This window comes from Stomoxys calcitrans, chromosome 5 (assembly GCF_963082655.1).
Source record: "Stomoxys calcitrans chromosome 5, idStoCalc2.1, whole genome shotgun sequence".
Lineage (NCBI taxonomy): Eukaryota > Metazoa > Arthropoda > Insecta > Diptera > Muscidae > Stomoxys > Stomoxys calcitrans.
Genome location: NC_081556.1, coordinates 160,038,232 through 160,057,246, shown reverse-complemented (window position 1 = coordinate 160,057,246; position 19,015 = coordinate 160,038,232). Strand labels below are relative to the sequence as shown.

The 19,015-nt window shown below is 37.1% G+C and overlaps 1 protein-coding gene across 1 annotated transcript in view; it reads left to right on the top strand.

The window, feature by feature from the left end:
- LOC106081914 (uncharacterized) overlaps positions 1–19,015 on the top strand; it is a 380,832-nt gene that overhangs the window by 252,471 nt on the left and 109,346 nt on the right. Inside the window, 1 exon segment of the mRNA XM_013244184.2 lies at positions 16,120–16,268. Coding sequence (XP_013099638.2) covers positions 16,120–16,268 — 149 coding nt within the window.

Genomic DNA, 19,015 nt, shown 5'->3' with positions numbered 1-19,015 from the left:
CATAAGTATACACTCCACTCCACTCCGCTCCCCTCACTCCCACACTTTTAGACGCACATACAAAGTTAATTTCATTTGTAACTACATTCGTATGCACATGTGTGCTCCTATCTACACACATTTGTATGATATTCAAACATACACAATCACACACGTGCAAGTATATATCCAAATGTTTGATCTCACACAAGAGGATTTGTATGAGACTCGAGGGAAGCCAAAGCAAAATTAAGATAAGTTGCACTTTTGCAAACACTTGCAATAATTTGGAGAATATCATACTTTCACAAATGGACAATTTCACGAGGTAATGGTAGGCTGAGATGTATGTACAAGCATTGATGTCAGTAAAATAAAACTTAAACTCGTTCTAAAAGTCCCAACAATGCTCGCTTTTTCATGTAAATAATACCGGCTGAGGAGGCCACCGTAGCGCAGAGGTTAGCATTTCCGCCTATGACGCTGAACGCCTGGGTTCGAATTCTGGCGAGATCATGCTCCTAATGCTGGCAACATTTGTGAGGCACTTTGCCATGTAAGACTTGTCTCTAAAGAGTTGTCGCACTGCGGCACGCCGTTCAGATTCGGTTTTAAAAGGAGACCCCTTATCATTGAACTTAAAACTGGAATCGGACTGCACTCATTGATTTGTGAGAAGTTTGCCCCTGTTTCTTAGTGCAATGTTCATGGGCAAAATTAGCTTTGCAATACCGGCTGAATAACCACCTTATAAAATATCGGATTTGCATCATTGTTTCTCAATGCTGGTATCGATAATTACAACATAATGGTGTTTAGCTTTGAAAATATGTGTTTTCACTAAGTTGAGTGCAAGCACTTTTATCATGAGGTTCAAGTATGTAACGCTCATTCCTAAACAAAAAAAAAAAGTTTTTCCAGATGAACTAATTAAAATTATTTTGGGCCAATTTTCAAAAAGGTCTCCAGTTATGGTGTATCTATTTTTATACGTTCATACCAACTGGGGAAAAGCCAGTTTAAAGTATGTGACTTCGGTTACGTTAAGCAAAATATGAACATGTAGTGCAAAAAAGGAAGTAGAGAGGTGTGATACGATTCAAGCCTACAATTTTAGCGAAATTAGATAAAAACCAGTAAGGAAAGGCAAAAGTCGGGCGGTGCCGACCATATAATATCCTACACCACCTAGTGCATGTAGAACTTTTTATATATAGAACTTATCTCGAAATCTAGTCAGACTTTAATTTGGATTGCAATTGAAACAGCAATTTAGAACCTTGTAAGATTTTCCTAGTCAGACTTTAATTTGGATTGCAATTGAAATAGCAATTTAGAACCTTGTAAGATTTTCCTACCATTGGACAAAAGATTTGGATTTCCACATCTTTAAAAAGCCATATGTGATAAAAGATTATATGGGAGTCATATCGAAACCTGTTGCCAATTTTATGGACACATAGTGGGACATGAAATAGAACATATGTGACCAAAATCGTGGATTTTACTTCTTAAAAAGTCCTTATCCGATGAAATATACACATTGGAGATATATCTCAATTAGAACCGATTTTAATGAAATTTTGCGCATCTATTGGAACGTCAATTTTAACGTCTCATGCAAAATCGGACGAAAATTGTGGATTCTACAGCCTCAAAAAGGCCATATCGGATGAAAGATATGTAAGGGAGCTATATCTAAATCTGATCCGATTTTAACTAAATTTTGCACATACATTGAGACTTCACAAAAACGCCTCCACGCCAAATTCGGTGAAGATCCGACCAAAATGGTGTCATCTACAGCCTTAATAGTTCAAATCGGATGAAAGATATATATGAGAGCTATATCTAAATCTGAACCGATTTTGATGAAATTTTTCAGATATGTTAAAATCCGTAACAAAACAGTACGTGCCAAATGTTGTGCTGATCGGTTGAAAATTGTAGCTACTACGGCCTTTTAAATGCAAATCGGGCGATATATATGGGAGCTATATCTAAATCTGGACAGATTTTTATAAAATTTTGCACACATATGGAGATGTCATATAAAACAACCCATGCCAATTTTTGTAAAGATCGGTAAAAAATTGTGACTTCTACAGCCTTTAACGACCATATCGGATGAAAGTTATATATGGGAGCTATGTCTTAATCTGGACCGATTTTCATGAAATTTTCCACACATATTAGGACGTCAAATAAAACACCCCGCGACCAAGATCGGACTAAAACTGTGGCTTCTACAGCGTTAAAAGTCCATATCGGATGAAACATATATGTGGGAGTTATATCTAAATCTGGACCGATTTTTATGAAATTTTGCACACATATGTAGACCTCAAATAAAATACCCAATGCCAAATTTTGTAAAGATGGGACGAAAATTGTGGCTTCTACAGCCTTAAAAAGACATATGGGATGAAAGATATATATGTAGGAGCTATATCTAAATCTGAACCGATTTTTTTCAATATCAATAGCGTTTGTCCTTGGGCTAAATAAGTGACATGTGCAAAATTTCGTGGCAATTGGACAACAAATACGACCTGCACTTTGATTGCAAGAATACATGGACTCACAGACGGACAGACGGACATGGCTAAATCTAATCAGAAAGTGATTCTGAGTCGATCGGTATGCTTATCTATGGGTCTAGCTCTTCTCCTTCTTCTTAGCGTTGCAAACAAATGCACAAATCTATAATACTCTGTACAGTGGTGATGTAGGGTATAAATATACCTTTACCATTTCAATACTCATACTTGGAGATCGGACCATATGGCAGCTATATCCAAATAGGGTCTAACTTATAATTTGTCCGGGTAACGAGGAATGTTTTTTTTTTTTTAAATTGTAAACAATTGTGACCATCGCAATCAATTTCACCGTATTGTAATGAAAAATACGCATTTTAAAAGGCATAGATGGTATTTACCCACCTAACAATATGATCCGACTTTGTCTGACGTCCGACATGTCTGCACATATTCGAAAGAAACATTCGACAATTCTTACCAAATCCGGAAAGAAATCGGTTCGACATGAGGAAATTTATGTCGTCTATAAATTCCATCCCAATTCTGTGCGACGTAAAATTTCCCATCCGAATTTCCATGGAATTCTGATCCGACATCGATACGTTATCGGTACGAAATGGCGGTAAATATTCCAGATTTCCCTCAGTCGTGTCGTTCCGACAACATGGCAACCACTTCTCTCCTTTTAAGCTACGATGTCAGACCGAAATCGGAAAATTGTATTAGCTGGGTATGAACATCGGTCACCGTAGGGCTACATAGTCCGAGAATATATATTATTCAAATGGGTATGTTTTCATGCCTAACTTCCTTGTGGGTACGACGAAATAACGTTTAATCAAAAAATATGCCCTGTGTGATGTAAGGATAAAGATACTCCGTGATGCCCGTTACATTTAAGTGTAACGCTAATTACAAACAAAGCTTAAATTTTTTGAAAGGTTATGCACTTGGGTGTTGAAATTCTGTGAAGTTTCATGTCCGAAATTATTAAACGACGTTTGCATATGAAATGTATGAGCTACAAAGAGGTTGGTGAAGTGCTCTCAAATTTCGCTATTTGTTACGGTAACGCCCGTTACTCCCGTTGGTTAAAGTATAATAAAATTTCTCGAAGATCATATAAATTGAAGCTTTCAAATATTTTTGCCCAGAAGATATATTCGCGTATATCAATAAAAATTTAACATCAGTTACAATGAAATTGCCCATATATGGCATGACTCTCACACAACCGCAAAAGCCCCACAATTATGACATACTTGTTGTTACCAAGTTTGTGGCACATTCTAGGCACACTGCAGCATATGCAAATATATGCCGGATCACTACAATCAGTGCACCCCATTATTTCTGTAACTTTTTGAACAAAAAAAGTTTTATTTGAATTGACAATAATTTTGTAAGGAGCTCCAAGCAAAATGCACATGGTGACACATATGCTTCACTAACTTCGAGTTTGATCGATTTATTCAACATACATAGCGGTTAAATTAAATATCAAATTGCAAAAAAAAAACATTTTTAGCCGCCGTGGCTAGCTCTAATAGGGAATCTAGCCGAGTGCAGCATCAAATCTACTTACAAAAGGATAATATTGTATAAGTCGCAATATTTTAACGAACGAAACCTTCCGTTTCGAATTTTAATCGTCGACTTATTTTCATTGTGCTTCACTTATAAGTTTCAATATCTTATTTTTTGAAGTATCCAATTTTAACACTTAAAGATGCTGCATGATTGACATGACAGTCCTGTGTCTTTAACTTGTCCTAAACTGTCAATGATGTTTTGGCCATTACAAGATTTTCATTTGACCTCTATTAAAAGATTTTCATAAAACGTAGAGATAAGGTTCTATTAAACTATAATTTAGGATACAACAAGTAAAAAGACGTTAAGTTCGGACGGGCCGAACTTTGGATACCCACCACCTCGGGTATATATGTAAACCACCTTTCGTCAATATCCGGTGAAAAATGTATACCTAGTGCCCCATAGCAGCTATGTCGAAATATGTTTCGATTTGGACCAAAAACTTATAAGTACAAGCCATTGTTCAATTGTGTTTAACAAAATATTGGTCTTTTTAGTAGCTATATCTAAAAATGAACCGATCTGAACCATATACGACATAAGTAAGTCACTGTCCCAAATTTCAGTAACATCGGATTATAAATGCGTCTTTTATGGGGCCAAGACTTTAAATCGATATATCGATCCTATATGGCAGCTATATCCAAATTTGGACCGATTTGGGCCAAGCTCCAGAAAAGTATCGAAGAGTCTAACACAACTCTCTGTCCCAAATTTCGGCGAAATCGGACAATAAATGCGCCTTTTATGGCCCAAAAACCTTAAATCGAGAGATCGGTCTATATTGCAACCATATCCAAATTTGGCCCGATCTGAGCCAAATTGAAGAAGAATGTCGAAGGGCCTAACACAACTCACTGTCCCAAATTTCAGCAAAATCGGATAATAAATGTGGCTTTTATGGGCCTAAGACCCTAAATCGGACCGATCTGGGCCAAGTTGAAGAAAGATATCTAGGGGCCTAACACAACTCACTGTCCCAAACTTCAGCAAAATCGGATAGTAAGTATGGCTTTTATGGGCCTAAGACCCTAAATCAGCGTATCGGTTTATATGGGGCTATATCAAGATATAGTGCGATATAGCCCATCTTCGAATTTAACCAGCTTATGGACAAAAAATGAATCTTTGCAAAGTTTCAGCTCAATATCTTTATTTTTAAAGACTGTAGCGTGATTTCAACAGATAGACGGACGGACATAGCTACAATAGATCGTCTTAGATTTTTACTTTGATCAAGAATATATATACTTTATAGGGTCGGAAATGGATATTTCGATGTGAAACGGAATGTCAAAATGAATATACCCCCATCCTTCGGTGGTGGGTATAAAAATAACAAAAACAAGTAAAAGCGCGCTAAGTTCGGCCGGGCTGAATCTTATATTTATATCCTCCAATATGGATCGCATTTGTCGAGTTCTTTTTCCGGTGACTCTTTTTAGGTAAACAAACTAAAGGACAGGTTAAAAGAAAATAATCGCTATGCTATTGGAGCTACATCAAGTTATGGACTGATTTGGACCATAATTGAATGAATGTTGGAAATCACAGTAGAAGTCATTGTGTGAAATGTCAGCCATATCCAATAAGGATTTCGCCCTTTAGGGGCTAAAGAAGTAAAATAGGGAGATCGTTTTATAGGGGAGCTATATTTGACCCGTATGCTGAAGGTCATGAGAGAAGCCGTTGTACAAAATTTCACTCAAATCAGATAATAATTGCGCCCAATAGACGCTCAAGAAGTCAAGATCCCAGATCGGTTTATATGGCAGGTATATCAGGTTATGGACCGATTTGAACCATACTTTGCACAGTTGTTGAAAGTCGAAATTTGAAAGTCGTGCGAAATTTCTGGGAAATCGGATAGGCTTTGCGCCCTCTAAAGGCTCAAGAAGTCAAGACCCCAGATCGGTTTATATGACAACTATGTCAGGTTATGCATCGAGTTCACCCGTATTTGGCACAGTTGTTGAAAATCATAACAAAACACCTCATGCAAAATTTCAGACAAATCGGATAAAAATTGCGCTCTGCAGTGGCTCAAAAAGTCAAGATCCAAGATCGGTTTATATGGCAGCTATATTAAAACATGGACCGATATGGTCGAATTCGTTCACCAAAAGATATGTTTCCTTAAAAAGTTGGGAAATTTTGACGCCTTTAATTTATGGTCGCTTATTTGGCTCTAACCTTTTAAGTTGGGGCAAACAATTGTTCATTTCATATATAGAAGGGGCTTATAAGAATTGCTATATCCAATTTCAGCGAAATCGGTTAAAAAAATATGCCTTCTTAAAATGGAAATCCGGGAAATGCAAGCTCTGACTTAAGTTGCCTAAGAAGAAAAAGTTTCACTATGCTAAGTCTCAAGTCGACAGGTTTGCAACAAAAAATCGTAACACATTTACGACAGACTCACACACACACACAGACATTCTATGTTTCTTTTTTTAGAGTGTGTATTTAGATGTATTGCAACATCAGTTGTGCACCACCCTACACTTAGTAGCAATATGTTGCAGCTGTGAACCGAGTTTCTATTCCTTTGCAGCAGTCATACCGACTTCTTGTCTACTTTAACTTGAATGCTTTACTGCAGAAATTTGGTTGCGAGTCTATACAGTACTAAATGCGAGCAAATAAAATGTTTTTAAATGAAGCATCAATATTGATGCAGCAACCAGCAACCTCTTTAAGATGCAAAGTGAAATGAGAACGAACACGATAAGCAGGCAGTAAATTAAAGTCAACATAATTCAACCAAAGCTGTTGCAGAAATGTCCAATTCTGTAAAATACTTGAGAACTTTTTGCCAACAGACTTCATCGGCATCATTTCTTTGCGTTTTCCTAGTTTTAGTGGAGTCACCACAACTTCAAAAACTAAGAGTGCAATTTTTAGTAATTTTATGTAGATATAACCAATGAAATAAAGTTGGCCAAGTAGAAATTGGGCAAAGAAAAAAAACAGGGCTGACATTCCAAAAAATCGCAAGAGATTTAAAGTAAAACTAAGAAAAATTTAAATAAGAAGGTTTAAAGCCAACGTTTCTGTTTCTGTAAGTAAGCTTAAATTTCAACTGAAGTTATTTCCTTACAGTCGTAGCACAGTTCTTCACTTTGCAGCCCCTTTCGTGGTTTTGTCAATCTAATGCTATTACAAATCTCATCATTTACATGTTACGTTCATCACGCTACTTAAAACATAGTCTAACCTTTATTTGATCTTGAGCAGAAGTAAGGGAGAGACAAGGAAAGAATTTGTGCATTTTTATTGACATCACTTAAGTAAAACCCCTCAAATACGTGTTATCCTGTGAACTTTTGGGGCGAACTTAAATAGAATTGCGATAAAAGGCACAAACGATGACGGCGTAATTGGTGTGGGCCAAGACATATGCGAGAAGCACGTTTTAGACGTGTCCTAATGCATGTCTCAGCATATCGGTGGAAATGAAACACCTCCCTCATTCCCCTTCTGCCCACAAAACGAAAATTTATGTTCGTTAACAACGGATTTATGTCGAGCTATGACAATCAAACTCACACACACACACACACACACAGATAAACATCAATAATGGATTGCACTTTGTAGCAGGCTGGCAATCAACAAAAGAGAATAAAACACTTTCAACAAGACTCTGGCATATTCGAAGACATTGGGCTGGATAGAGAAGCTATAGAATGTTGTCGTGGAAAAAATTACCCACGACATCCGCTCCGTATAAGCGAAAATGAACCAGAATTGAGTTTTAAGCTTTGAAAAGACACAATTTTTTTCTGGTTACTCATGAGATTAGTAGGATGGTACATCATAGAGACCGACTGACCGCACGATTCTTGAGCCCATAAAATGCGTATTTTTTTGTCTAATTTCACTGAATTTTGAAACTGTATTGGACATTGTAGTAGACTTATCAATGACAATGTCAAAATACGGCCTAAGTTCTACGGCCATTCACCCGATTTGAATTCCTGAGCACTTAAAGACAGCAACTCTCAAACTTTTCATCTTGAGTTCTGGTATGATTTTCAATTTTCCTGCAGTGTATGATCCATACTGCCTTCGTGGCTTCCAACACACAAACCGTACTCAATCCAACGTGATGGGTTGGTTTAAAAGATAAACAAAACTTTCTCCAAATCTTGCCAAGCGTTCCACCCTTGTGTGCGGCAATCTCACCCATCAACCCACGCCTTGCCAAAAACTCCGTCAACCATAAACTAACAAATCTATATCATGGAAGCATTTAAAAAGAGCCCACCATACAAAGTCGTCGATTGTGCACAACTCTCACAATGAATATGACAATGCAAGATTGGTCTTTGGTCTCGGGCAAACGGCATGGCTTGTGTTGGGATGTGAAGCGGAAGTTGGTGGATAATTCGGAACGACAGATGTCTTTGCATCGCAAAGCCTTGCAATGTTAAAAGCAGAAATGCTTACTCAAGCCCATGGAGTGGGATTTCCTTCGCACTGTGCTCGGCAAGCATTAACATTTAATTTTCTTAAGTGATTCGAGAGATGGCAGGATGATGTACAAGTTGGGCATTGTTACCTTTTTGGCATTGTGGAAAGCAGTGAGTGGATCAGCAGTACTAGGCACTGCCAGTGTAGTTGGCAATGCCACCATTGTTGTTTCCCTCAAACGAATACTTCTTTGTGCGCTGCTCCTCAAGATTTCACAATTGAATTGGATGGTGGTATGCTTTGTGAGATGCTGCTCTGTTGCACTCAACTAAGATGGTTGTTCCAAATGCCGCTACCAACTTTCGCTTGTTCGTTTTGCCCGTAATGAGTTGACACATTTGCATTATTGGCCATCTTAAAGTGGAATCAGTCATGCACTCTAGCTAAAGCAAAGCAAGAGATTGCAATTTAATCGCAAAAGTCACAAAATAAGGACATTGCAGGACGAATAATTGCGGGGATTGAGTTGAAAGTTCTTTTCTGTTTTTTTTTTTTTGTTTTCAGCGCAATAAAAATAAATAAATAAAAAATTTAACAATGATTTTTTTTTCATGATAATGATACAGAACATGAGTGGGAGGGGGCAATAACTTGTGTTTACTTACAGGTCCTTGTCATTCGAGGAAAAATCTCTGACAATGTTGGGAAAAATTCAACAAACAGATTATTTACGAATATATGGAATAATTTTGCATTTAGCTTGAATAGATTTGAGTAAAATTTATAATTTCACTTAAAACAAGTGACACCTTCCACCTACCCTATAAGTGGCTATAGAGCGAAATTGCTAATTTTGCCCATAAACATTCCACTAAGGAACAGGGGCAAACTTCTCACCTCTGCCTCTCAAATGTTGCCAGCAGATGGTCTCGTCAGATGGTCTAACCCAGGCGTTTTGCGTCATAGGCGGACATGCTAACCTCTGCGCTACGGTGGCCTCCTGTCGGTATTGATCAATACCACTATATAGACGCTATATCTGATTCCGAATCGATTTTGATGGACTTCGAGCTAACTGTGGCTCCAAATCGAAATTTTGTCTTGGAAAATTTCACGAGGCACCGGGCACCTAGAGAGTTAAATCGAATTAGAAAATGATTTTGAGTCGATCAGTATACTTGTTAATGGTTCTCTCTCTCTCTCTCTCTTTCTTCTGAGAGTTACAACAAAGTGCACTAGGTTATATTACCCTGTACCATAGAAGTGGTGTAGGACATAACTAGAATTATGGTATTCATAGAATGAAGAAAAATTTTGTGAATATTCCGCTCAAACTTCTTATGATTTTTAGCATATTTGTGATAAAGTGTTATTAGAACACTTTTTTCATTTCATATTGTCATGTTCTAAAAAATCAAATTTCAAAGACTTTAAATACTTGCACATTCTATTTGGTATCACTCGCATTTCGTCTAACATTGCTATTAAAAAAGGATTAGTTTGGTGATTTTGTTTTAGTTCTTAATTTTTGCTGGGTGTGCTTGCATTTGGTGTTCTTCCAAAGAGTCAAAGTTGCACGTGTTGTACATTCGAATCATTTGCCGGGAACGAGTCTAGTGCCGTTGCTGATAACTTAATGGACCAACAACGGACAGATACTTGACAGGCACAAATGAACACTGCAACAATATTGTCACTAAAGTGAATGAGTAGACGGACACTCGGACAGACCAACGTACGAATAGATGAGCGGACGGTCCAAAGGAATGAACAGAACTGCATGGCAAACAAAATGTACGGTAAACGACACATCATCAACACTGCCACAAAGATGCAACAACTCTGGGATACAGCGGATGAGATTGGGATGTGGGGATTCCTGGCGCAATGAGCATCCACCCACTGTAAAGCAGCGATAAACGGCTTTAGAGCCGTCAACATTTTCCTCAACAAAACGGCCATCATGAATTCATCTTTTGTCATTTTGTGTCTGTCTATCTCCGCTTTTGTTTTTTGTTTATATGCATATACTACATACCATCTACTACTTTAGCACATAGACGATAACCAAGTGCTAGTAGCTTGTGTTTGGTTGAGTGTGTGTGCAAGTCCCCACATCCTTGCTGCATCACTCACTCATTCACTGACTCACACTCTCAATACAATACAGTTTTTCCACTTCTCCCGTTCGGCACGGTGTACAATACAAATATATACACTGTCATCGTGAGTTTATAACGAGCAAATACACATGCAAACATCCAAACACACAAACAGCCCGACAATCCAACCAGACCCATTCTCCAGCAGAAAATATAAGTTATAGTGCATAAGGGTGCCTCTCGTTGTCTGCCATAGGCTGAGTTTGCGCCTTTGTAAAATGTTAAAAAAAAAATGCAAAAAAAATTCTCTATCAGATTGGAAAATGAGTAATCCAATGTTCTTGAACATTGCCAAAAAGCTTGATAATACAGTGAGTTGCGATCAACCAAGGGGGATTTCTTTTAACCGAGTACTTGCTTCAATGTTTCAGCGAATAATGCGATACTGAATTTTCTTTAATGTTGCCTATTATAGAAAAAACCCTAGGGGATACATGCTCATTATTCGAAATTACACTCTGCAACATAACAAAAATTCAAAATCCAAAAAATCATCTTTTGGCATTTCAAAAGGAAAAATGTTATCCTGTGTAATTGTCTTTTGTTATAATTTTTTCCCTGAATTTCCCCTGAGGTGGTCTAATATATGCATACAATTGTAGACGTTTGTTCTTCGTCTTGCTGAAGTTTAACTTTTAAGCCAACGATTTAACACAAACGACAGCAATGGTGAATGCAAAAAAGAAAAAGTCAAACAAAAAACACATGCTCACACCGTACAGGTGATGGACATATAGAAAGAAGCAAGCGGAAGCAGTTACTTTGATTAATTTGAAGCAAACGATGAATGACGTGTTAGTCGCTTAGTCACTTAGTCGTTCACACGTCTGGCTTAATTCTTGCCAACAATGCAGCGCCGAACTTTCAATAGCATTATCCTAGGAAGCAAAATTATGTTGAGCTATTGCCATAAAAGCAACTAAAGAGGTTTGTCTCAAGTTGTTGGCAAAAACCAAATAGATTGAACCGATTCGATGATATTAAGCAGTGGCTTACAGATAGGTAATTAAACATTTCATACCAAATTTCGTGTTTATCAGTTAAAACAAGTAAGGATGGTTTGAGGTCGGACAGAGCCCGCCTTAAAATTAAATTAAATTTAATTAAAATTTAAAATTTGCTTTAATTTGATATGTAGAATTCCGACCAAAATTCGTGCATGTAGTATATGTAGGAGCCTTAAGGAAATCGCTGTGCAAAATTTTGGGAAGATCGGTTGATAAATGGGATACAATTAAGCAATTAAGGATTTTGTAAGAAGCACGTAATTCCCAACTTAGATTTTCATTAGTTTTTGGAGCGCACAACAAGCCGATTACTGGCTTAGGTGTATGTCTATAGTGACATGGGACAGATTAATATCTTCACTCTCTTTTCAACCTAACCTAACCTATCCAAATCTCAACTAATTTCTTCCAATTTCAATAATATTCGTCTCTAGACAAAAAAAAAACACCTGTACTAAATTTGCAGAGAATCGGATGAAAGTTGCCACCTATCTCTCTGCCTTTTGGTTCTTAGCAATAGTCTTTCCGTAAAGAAAGAGATATGTCGAAAATTTTTTGACAATTGGGTAACAAAAGAGATCTTCGACTTTGCAAGATGACTCTTGTTCATTGACGCTCGTCAGTTACAACAGAAAATAACCTCTACAACAGAAAATAACCTCAGCAACTTTATCTACCTCGGCACCGCCGTAACCGAAAAAAAGACACCAGTTTTGAAATAAAACGAAAGATAATATTGGATAACAGATGCTATTCTAGACTGAGAAAGCAGATGAGGAGCAAAGCCACCTCTCGACTGACAAAAATTACACTATACAAGACACTGATGCTACCCTTGCTATTATATGGCTTCGAATCATGGGTACTTACGTAAGCATATGAGGTAGTACTTGGGGTGTTTGAGAAAAAATCCTTTGTAACATAAATGGACCGATTTGCGTTAATGGAGAACATAGGTGTCGTATGAACCACGAGCTGAATGACGAGGATAGCATAGTTAAACACATCAAAATACAACGTTTGGCTAGGTCATGTTCTCAGAATTGATCAAGAAACTCCAGCAAAGAAGTCTTTTGAAGATGACCATAAAAGAAAACGCAAAATGGGAAGACCATAACTCCGGTGGGTGACCATGGAGTGGAGAGCGACATCTCGGATCTGGGTGCCAGAAATTGAAGAAAAAGCTCAGAAGATCGAGGCGCTTGGGCATCTAGTCGCAGTACAATTCATGTTTTAACCACAAATGCCATGTGAATGTGTACTTTGTTGAGGAATTTCAACTTTATGCTTTAGAATGTATTACAGCCAACTTAAGATGTAGTATTGGCATGGGTTATCATTAAACGATTGCCATAATATTTCGTTAAAAAGTTCACTGTGTACGAAAATGTTTTGAGTATTGGGTTGACAGTATGAAGTACTGCAAGGGTGGAAAAAATGCGACTATTGTATAGGAGCCGCCGTAGCGTAGAGGTTAGTATGTCCGCCTATGACGCTAAACGCCTGGGTTCGAATCCTCAGAAAAAAATTTTCATCGGTGGTTTTCCCCTTCTAATGCTGGCAACATTTGTGAGGAACTATGCCATGTAAAACTTCCCTCCAAAGAGGTATCTCTCCACTGCGGCACGCCGTTTGAACTCGGCTTTAAAAAGGAGACCCTTATCATTGAGCTTAAACTTTAATCGGACTGCACTCATATGTGAGAAGTTTGCCCCTGTTCCTTTGTGGAATGGTCATGGGCAAAATTTGCAATTTGCATTGTATAGCAAAATACTCTCAAATTTCTATCTCGAGTTAAGTAAGAGATGAGCAACCCATTGGCTGAGTTGGTGGCGTACTCGTAGTACCAGCGAGGAGGTTTTGGGTTCAATTCCCAATATAAGCTTAAGTTTGTCGTAACTGTTGAATTATAATGGACTGTAAATTGTCTAAGCGAGTCTTTAACGGATATCCACTATTAATTACTTAATCCCAGTAGGAGGTATTCCAAATTTATTGGCTTACAGCGGATGAATAAAAATAGATAAATAAAAAACTAGGAAGCCACCGTAGCGCAGAGGTCAGCATGTCCGCCTATGACGCTGAACGCTTGGGTTCAAATCCTGGCGAGACCATCATGAAACTTTCAGCGGTTGTTTTCCCTCCTAATGCTGGGGACATTTGTGAGGTACTATGCCATGTAAAAACTTCTCCTCAAAAGAGGTGTCGCACTGCGGCACGCTGTTCGGGCTCGGCTATAAAAAGGAGCTTCCTTATCATTGAGCTTAAACTTGAACCGGACTGCACTCATTGATATGTGAGAAGTTTGCTCCTGTTCCTTAATGGAATGTTCATGGGCAAAATTTGAAATTTGCTCATTAATGTCATGTTCTACCATAAATTGTCGTGAAACTATTGAAATAATCGTATCGTTTCTATATTTAAAACAATCAGAACGCGAAGTTTACTATTTTGGTCTGCAAGTAGTATTTTATGTCATGGACACCAAAAGTTTCTTTTTTGGATGTATAATCGCTCAGGAAGAAAAAAAAAAGATTTAATAAAAATATGTCTTTCATGGTGTTGGGAAAATTTTTAAAGAAAATTCAACAAAAATTTCTTTTTTCATTTCTGAGAAATTTTTCATTGACCTCATTAGGAAATTTTCATTATTAGCTCCTTCTGTTTTTGTTATGCAGTCAAATGCACCGACTTTTCTACTTTGGAAGTGTAGTTATAAAATGAAGAAAGTTTTCATGACTACAGCGTACATCTGTGCGTATGAGCTACGGCAACTCTTAAAGAGGCCATATCACTTATACGTCACTGTGGACCAACTTTATTTGGCCTTAGTAAACTTTATGGGTTGTTAGGTGAAAAAGAAATCAAGATCATGTTTATTAAAAATCGAAATTTATTATCAACAACTTTTGCAACACTTTGAAATGTAAAAATCTTGGAAAATATTGTTTTTAAGTAAAAGTTTTATCTAAAAAATTTAAGCAAGTTAAAGCAAAGAAAAATTGCATGAATTTTATTCTTTCCATAGTTTTTCTATTCGAGTTTTAATAAAAAGTATAGTAGTAAGGTTATACTAAACACAATATTTAACAATCACAAATTCGAGAAGAAAATCCTTAACGACATTCAATATCAAATTTTTAATGCATGCAAAAATTACCACCTATTTGGAACATGATACATTTTTACTATTACCGATGTTGCAGAGATGCCTGTTTAACTTAGAACACCTGTATTGCATGGTTTTCTCATTCATTAGTTCTTGGTTTGTAACAAATAAGCGCGATATGACCTTGAGTATATGCTGCAAGTGTCATTAATGACTTAATTACACGCATTTACTTCTGCATTTTCATAATTTTCATTTCATTTTGTTCCTTATCATGGTATGTGTGCCTGTACGATGGTGTTGGGTAGCAGTGGCCAAACAACATTTTGTCACAACAACACAAAAAATGCGATAAACACACACACACACACATCCACATCCAGATGGGCAGGCAGTTAATGAGTATGCCTGGAGTGACAGCAACTCATGTGGTCAACTCAAAGTGTCACATTTATTCCAGATGGACATTAATGTTGTTGTTTGTGGCATTGTGTGGTTGTTACTTTCTCCTCATGTTGTCTATTCATATGCCTCGTAGGCATGCATGCCAACACAACACATTCATTTAGTGGGAAAACAATGGCACATACTCTACGACCTGAATACACCGACAGCAATGCAAAACGACAGGATAAATGTGTGGAAATAAAAATTCAATTATCGCCGAAATGCATTTCAAACTTACATATCTATGCACGTGTTTGCCTTCCTCCGTCCAATGAAGTGTAAATCCTTGAAACAAAAATAAACCTGGCGAAGCAGAAAATTTAATTTGGACTTATTTTATCGCATGATGGATTTCTAGCCAAGCTAGTGTGAAATTAAAACAGAAGCGTTTTATTTTCATACAATTACTCAGAGAACAAAATATTTATTTTTCTCATAAAGAGGCAAAAAGTTTTGGGCTTCTTCCAGACCTCAACTACAAATAAGTTTAAACTCCTATATATAGAAGTCAGCGTACCAACTAGAACAAAAAGTTGGTTTCACATAAAATGATTTTTGTAATAAAACTAATGTCCCCCCAAATATGTGCTATTTTGATAGAGATACGTCATAATTTGATGGAAGCATTAAACTCCGCTTCCCCTGCAAACAACCAAAATTGTCAACATAGAATAAAGCCATTTATTTGAATTTTTGCATTATTTTATTACCCATGCATCGATGTATGTTAGTGTCCTTGATTATGTGTGTGTAGTGTTGAATTGTTGGTAGAGTAGCCGATAATGATGTTCGTGCCTATAATGTTGACATTGATGTTGCCAAAGTGCTAATTGTATATATCTTCTCTTGGTTAATTACAGAAAGAGTTGTTCGTGAGCAAACTCGATCCGGGGTCACCGCGCGGCGAACGTAAACTTTCGGCAGCCACTGCGCCATCGATGAAAACAAAGTGGCTGAAAGCAATTAAAAGCCTAAAGCCGGCTTCTGGTTCAGCAGTACAGTCAGACAGGTGAGTTTCCTCCATGACCTTTTTCCCTTCTTGCTCTTTCGTTTGTTTGTTTGTGTATGTGTGGGATATATATTGACAATAGCCTCGAGTGGTCCACTTGGCCAGCTCTGGCAATGTCATTGCAAAACACCATTAATGTGGAAACTATTTTGTTTGCGGTACGCCAACATCCTGTTTGGCAACTTTAGAGAAATTTCTAATGAAAATGTATGTTAACACTTAATTATCGAATATGAATATTTTCAAATTTACAAAATTTCCCCATGGATTTTGTGCCAAGGTGGTGTGAGTAAAAAATAAAAATAAATTTACCTGACTTTGCGATGGTGCAAACTTCGTATACATCCGTTCTATTGTGAAAACTGCCAATCTGCCATTCGTTGGAGCATAAAACTACCGATTACACTAAGCAACGAAAAACATATCAAACGACATGTTGATGATAATTAATAAAGATTCCATGATATGGCATGTTCATATGTTGTAAAGTGTTCTCTATGTTCAGTATGCTTGTGCACCAGTATAAAGAAAAGTTATGGTAAAATTTCGCACGAGCATCCAAAGTAGGGTAAAAAAAAATTTTTGTTAATCAGTGTTGCCTGGCTTCTATCTGGCTATTCTTAGCTCCATTTGAGAATACTGTATCTTTTATGAACGAAATACTTACAATTATTACACTCTACCAGCCCATAATTTGTGATAATCTAAAGAAAGACGAAATTTATTTTCAAAAATCGCGCGATTTAAAAAAAAAATATTTTTACCTGCTTCGCTATTTTTTATGTGACGTATCAGAAAGCTTCGCAGTTAAAAATATTTCGAAAAATGGCGCGATTTTTTAATGATATTTTTTTAATCATTTTTGTGCGTATCAGAAAGCGCAGCAAGCGAAAAAATTTCTGAAAATATATATTTTTTAAACTTGTCACAAAGAGCAGCAGGTAAAAATATTTCTAAAGTCGCTCGATTTTTCAAAATATTTTTAAATTCTTTTGGACATCGTGCAAGAAATTCAGGAGATTAGTTGAAAAATTCGCTTACAAAAACTCTAGAAGAATGTCATACATACGAGAGCTATATCTAAATCTGAACTGTTTTCTATGAAATCCACCAAAAATCTTAAAAAATTTTTTTGCCAAATTTCATGGAGATCGGTTGAGAAATATATGATGCATTCTCTGGACTAAAAGCCACTTAAAAGAAAGTGTTTATTTATTTTTTTGGCAATTATATACAATATATTTTAGTACATGTAAAGGAAGATCATGATTCCGGATTCGAAAAAATTACCAAATTAGTCCAAATCGGGTGAACATATAAAGGGGAGCTACATCCGAACTGATTACAAGAAATTCAACAGTAATGTCGGAAGTCATACCAAGACCAAATTATTGTCGTATTATCGGACGAATATTAAACATATGTAAAAACAACTCTACTTTGTTACACGCACACACAAACATAACCATCAACGAACGAAGCCAACAACAACCAATGCCTTGGATAGTGAAGAAATTGTTTGACTAGTCCGCTGCTAGCTATCCTAAGTGCCCCAACCAACATGCGAATGAAGAATGAACAATCTTCGTCGGGGAGCCACTAAAGAAACAAAGAAAATGAGCATAAATCGGGGATGGAAAGGTCAGGACCTTAGTACTTTTCCACCCGAGGAGTACCATAGTACCCTCGCAACGGATTTAGTACCCTTTGAAGCACTAAGAATTTTTCTAACAATTCGGATGCTTTCGAAGCTTTTTTTGTCTAAAGAGGCGAGTATTTCTCGCTTAACGAAAGGTGCCACCATAACATAGATATACTCACTTGTTAGCCGATCGAATCAAGTCCATCCAACTTTCGAATTTGCATTATGCACATCGCTTGGAGATTGTAAGGGGGCAATATCAGTTCATATTTAGAAACAGATACCTCATGCTTAAACCGCCTTATTTGATTTATTGACCCTCTAGAAAGCTTTGGGAGCGACATGGACCCCAGATACTTGGCCTCTGAATTTTAAAATGAGATTCGTGCTCAACTCCCAGGTATCTTTCATTTAAGTCCCATATTATACCGATCCGTCTATATGGCCGTTTGGGGATTTTTAGGGTGGGCGTTTCCCCTAGTTACTTGACTCGACTTCTTCTCCCTTATAACAGAGTGCAGTCCGATTAAAGTTTTAGCTCACCGATGTGAAGAGTTCGAATGGCGAATCATTTAGCAACACCACTTCGTAAAGATACTTGGCTAGATACCTCTCAAATTTGCTAACCTCTGCGCAATGGTGGCCGTCTTCGACTTTGGTTAGGGTTAGAACCAAAACATTTTGGGGGGTTTTTTTACTTACATTTTCATCACACATTTTTGTAATCTGTAAGGAAGAAGTTTTCCAAAGATACATTTTGTGTACCCGCACTCCAATATTCTTGATATCTATTGTATATATGAAACTTAAAGGTACTCTTTCTGTCCCAAAAGTACATATTTAGAAGCAATTAAAAAAAAAAAAAAACAAGCAAAAGTGTGCTAAGTTCAGCTGAGCCGAATATTATATACCCTCCACCATGGAACGCATTTGTCAAGTTATTTGCCCGATATCTCTTTATATTGGAAACAAAAGATAATGGATAAGAAGTATAAAGGCGTTAAGTTCGACCGGGCCGAACTTTGAATACCCACTACCTCGAGTATATATGTAAACCACCTTTCGTCAAAATCCGGTGAAAAATGCATACCTTATATGTTCCGAT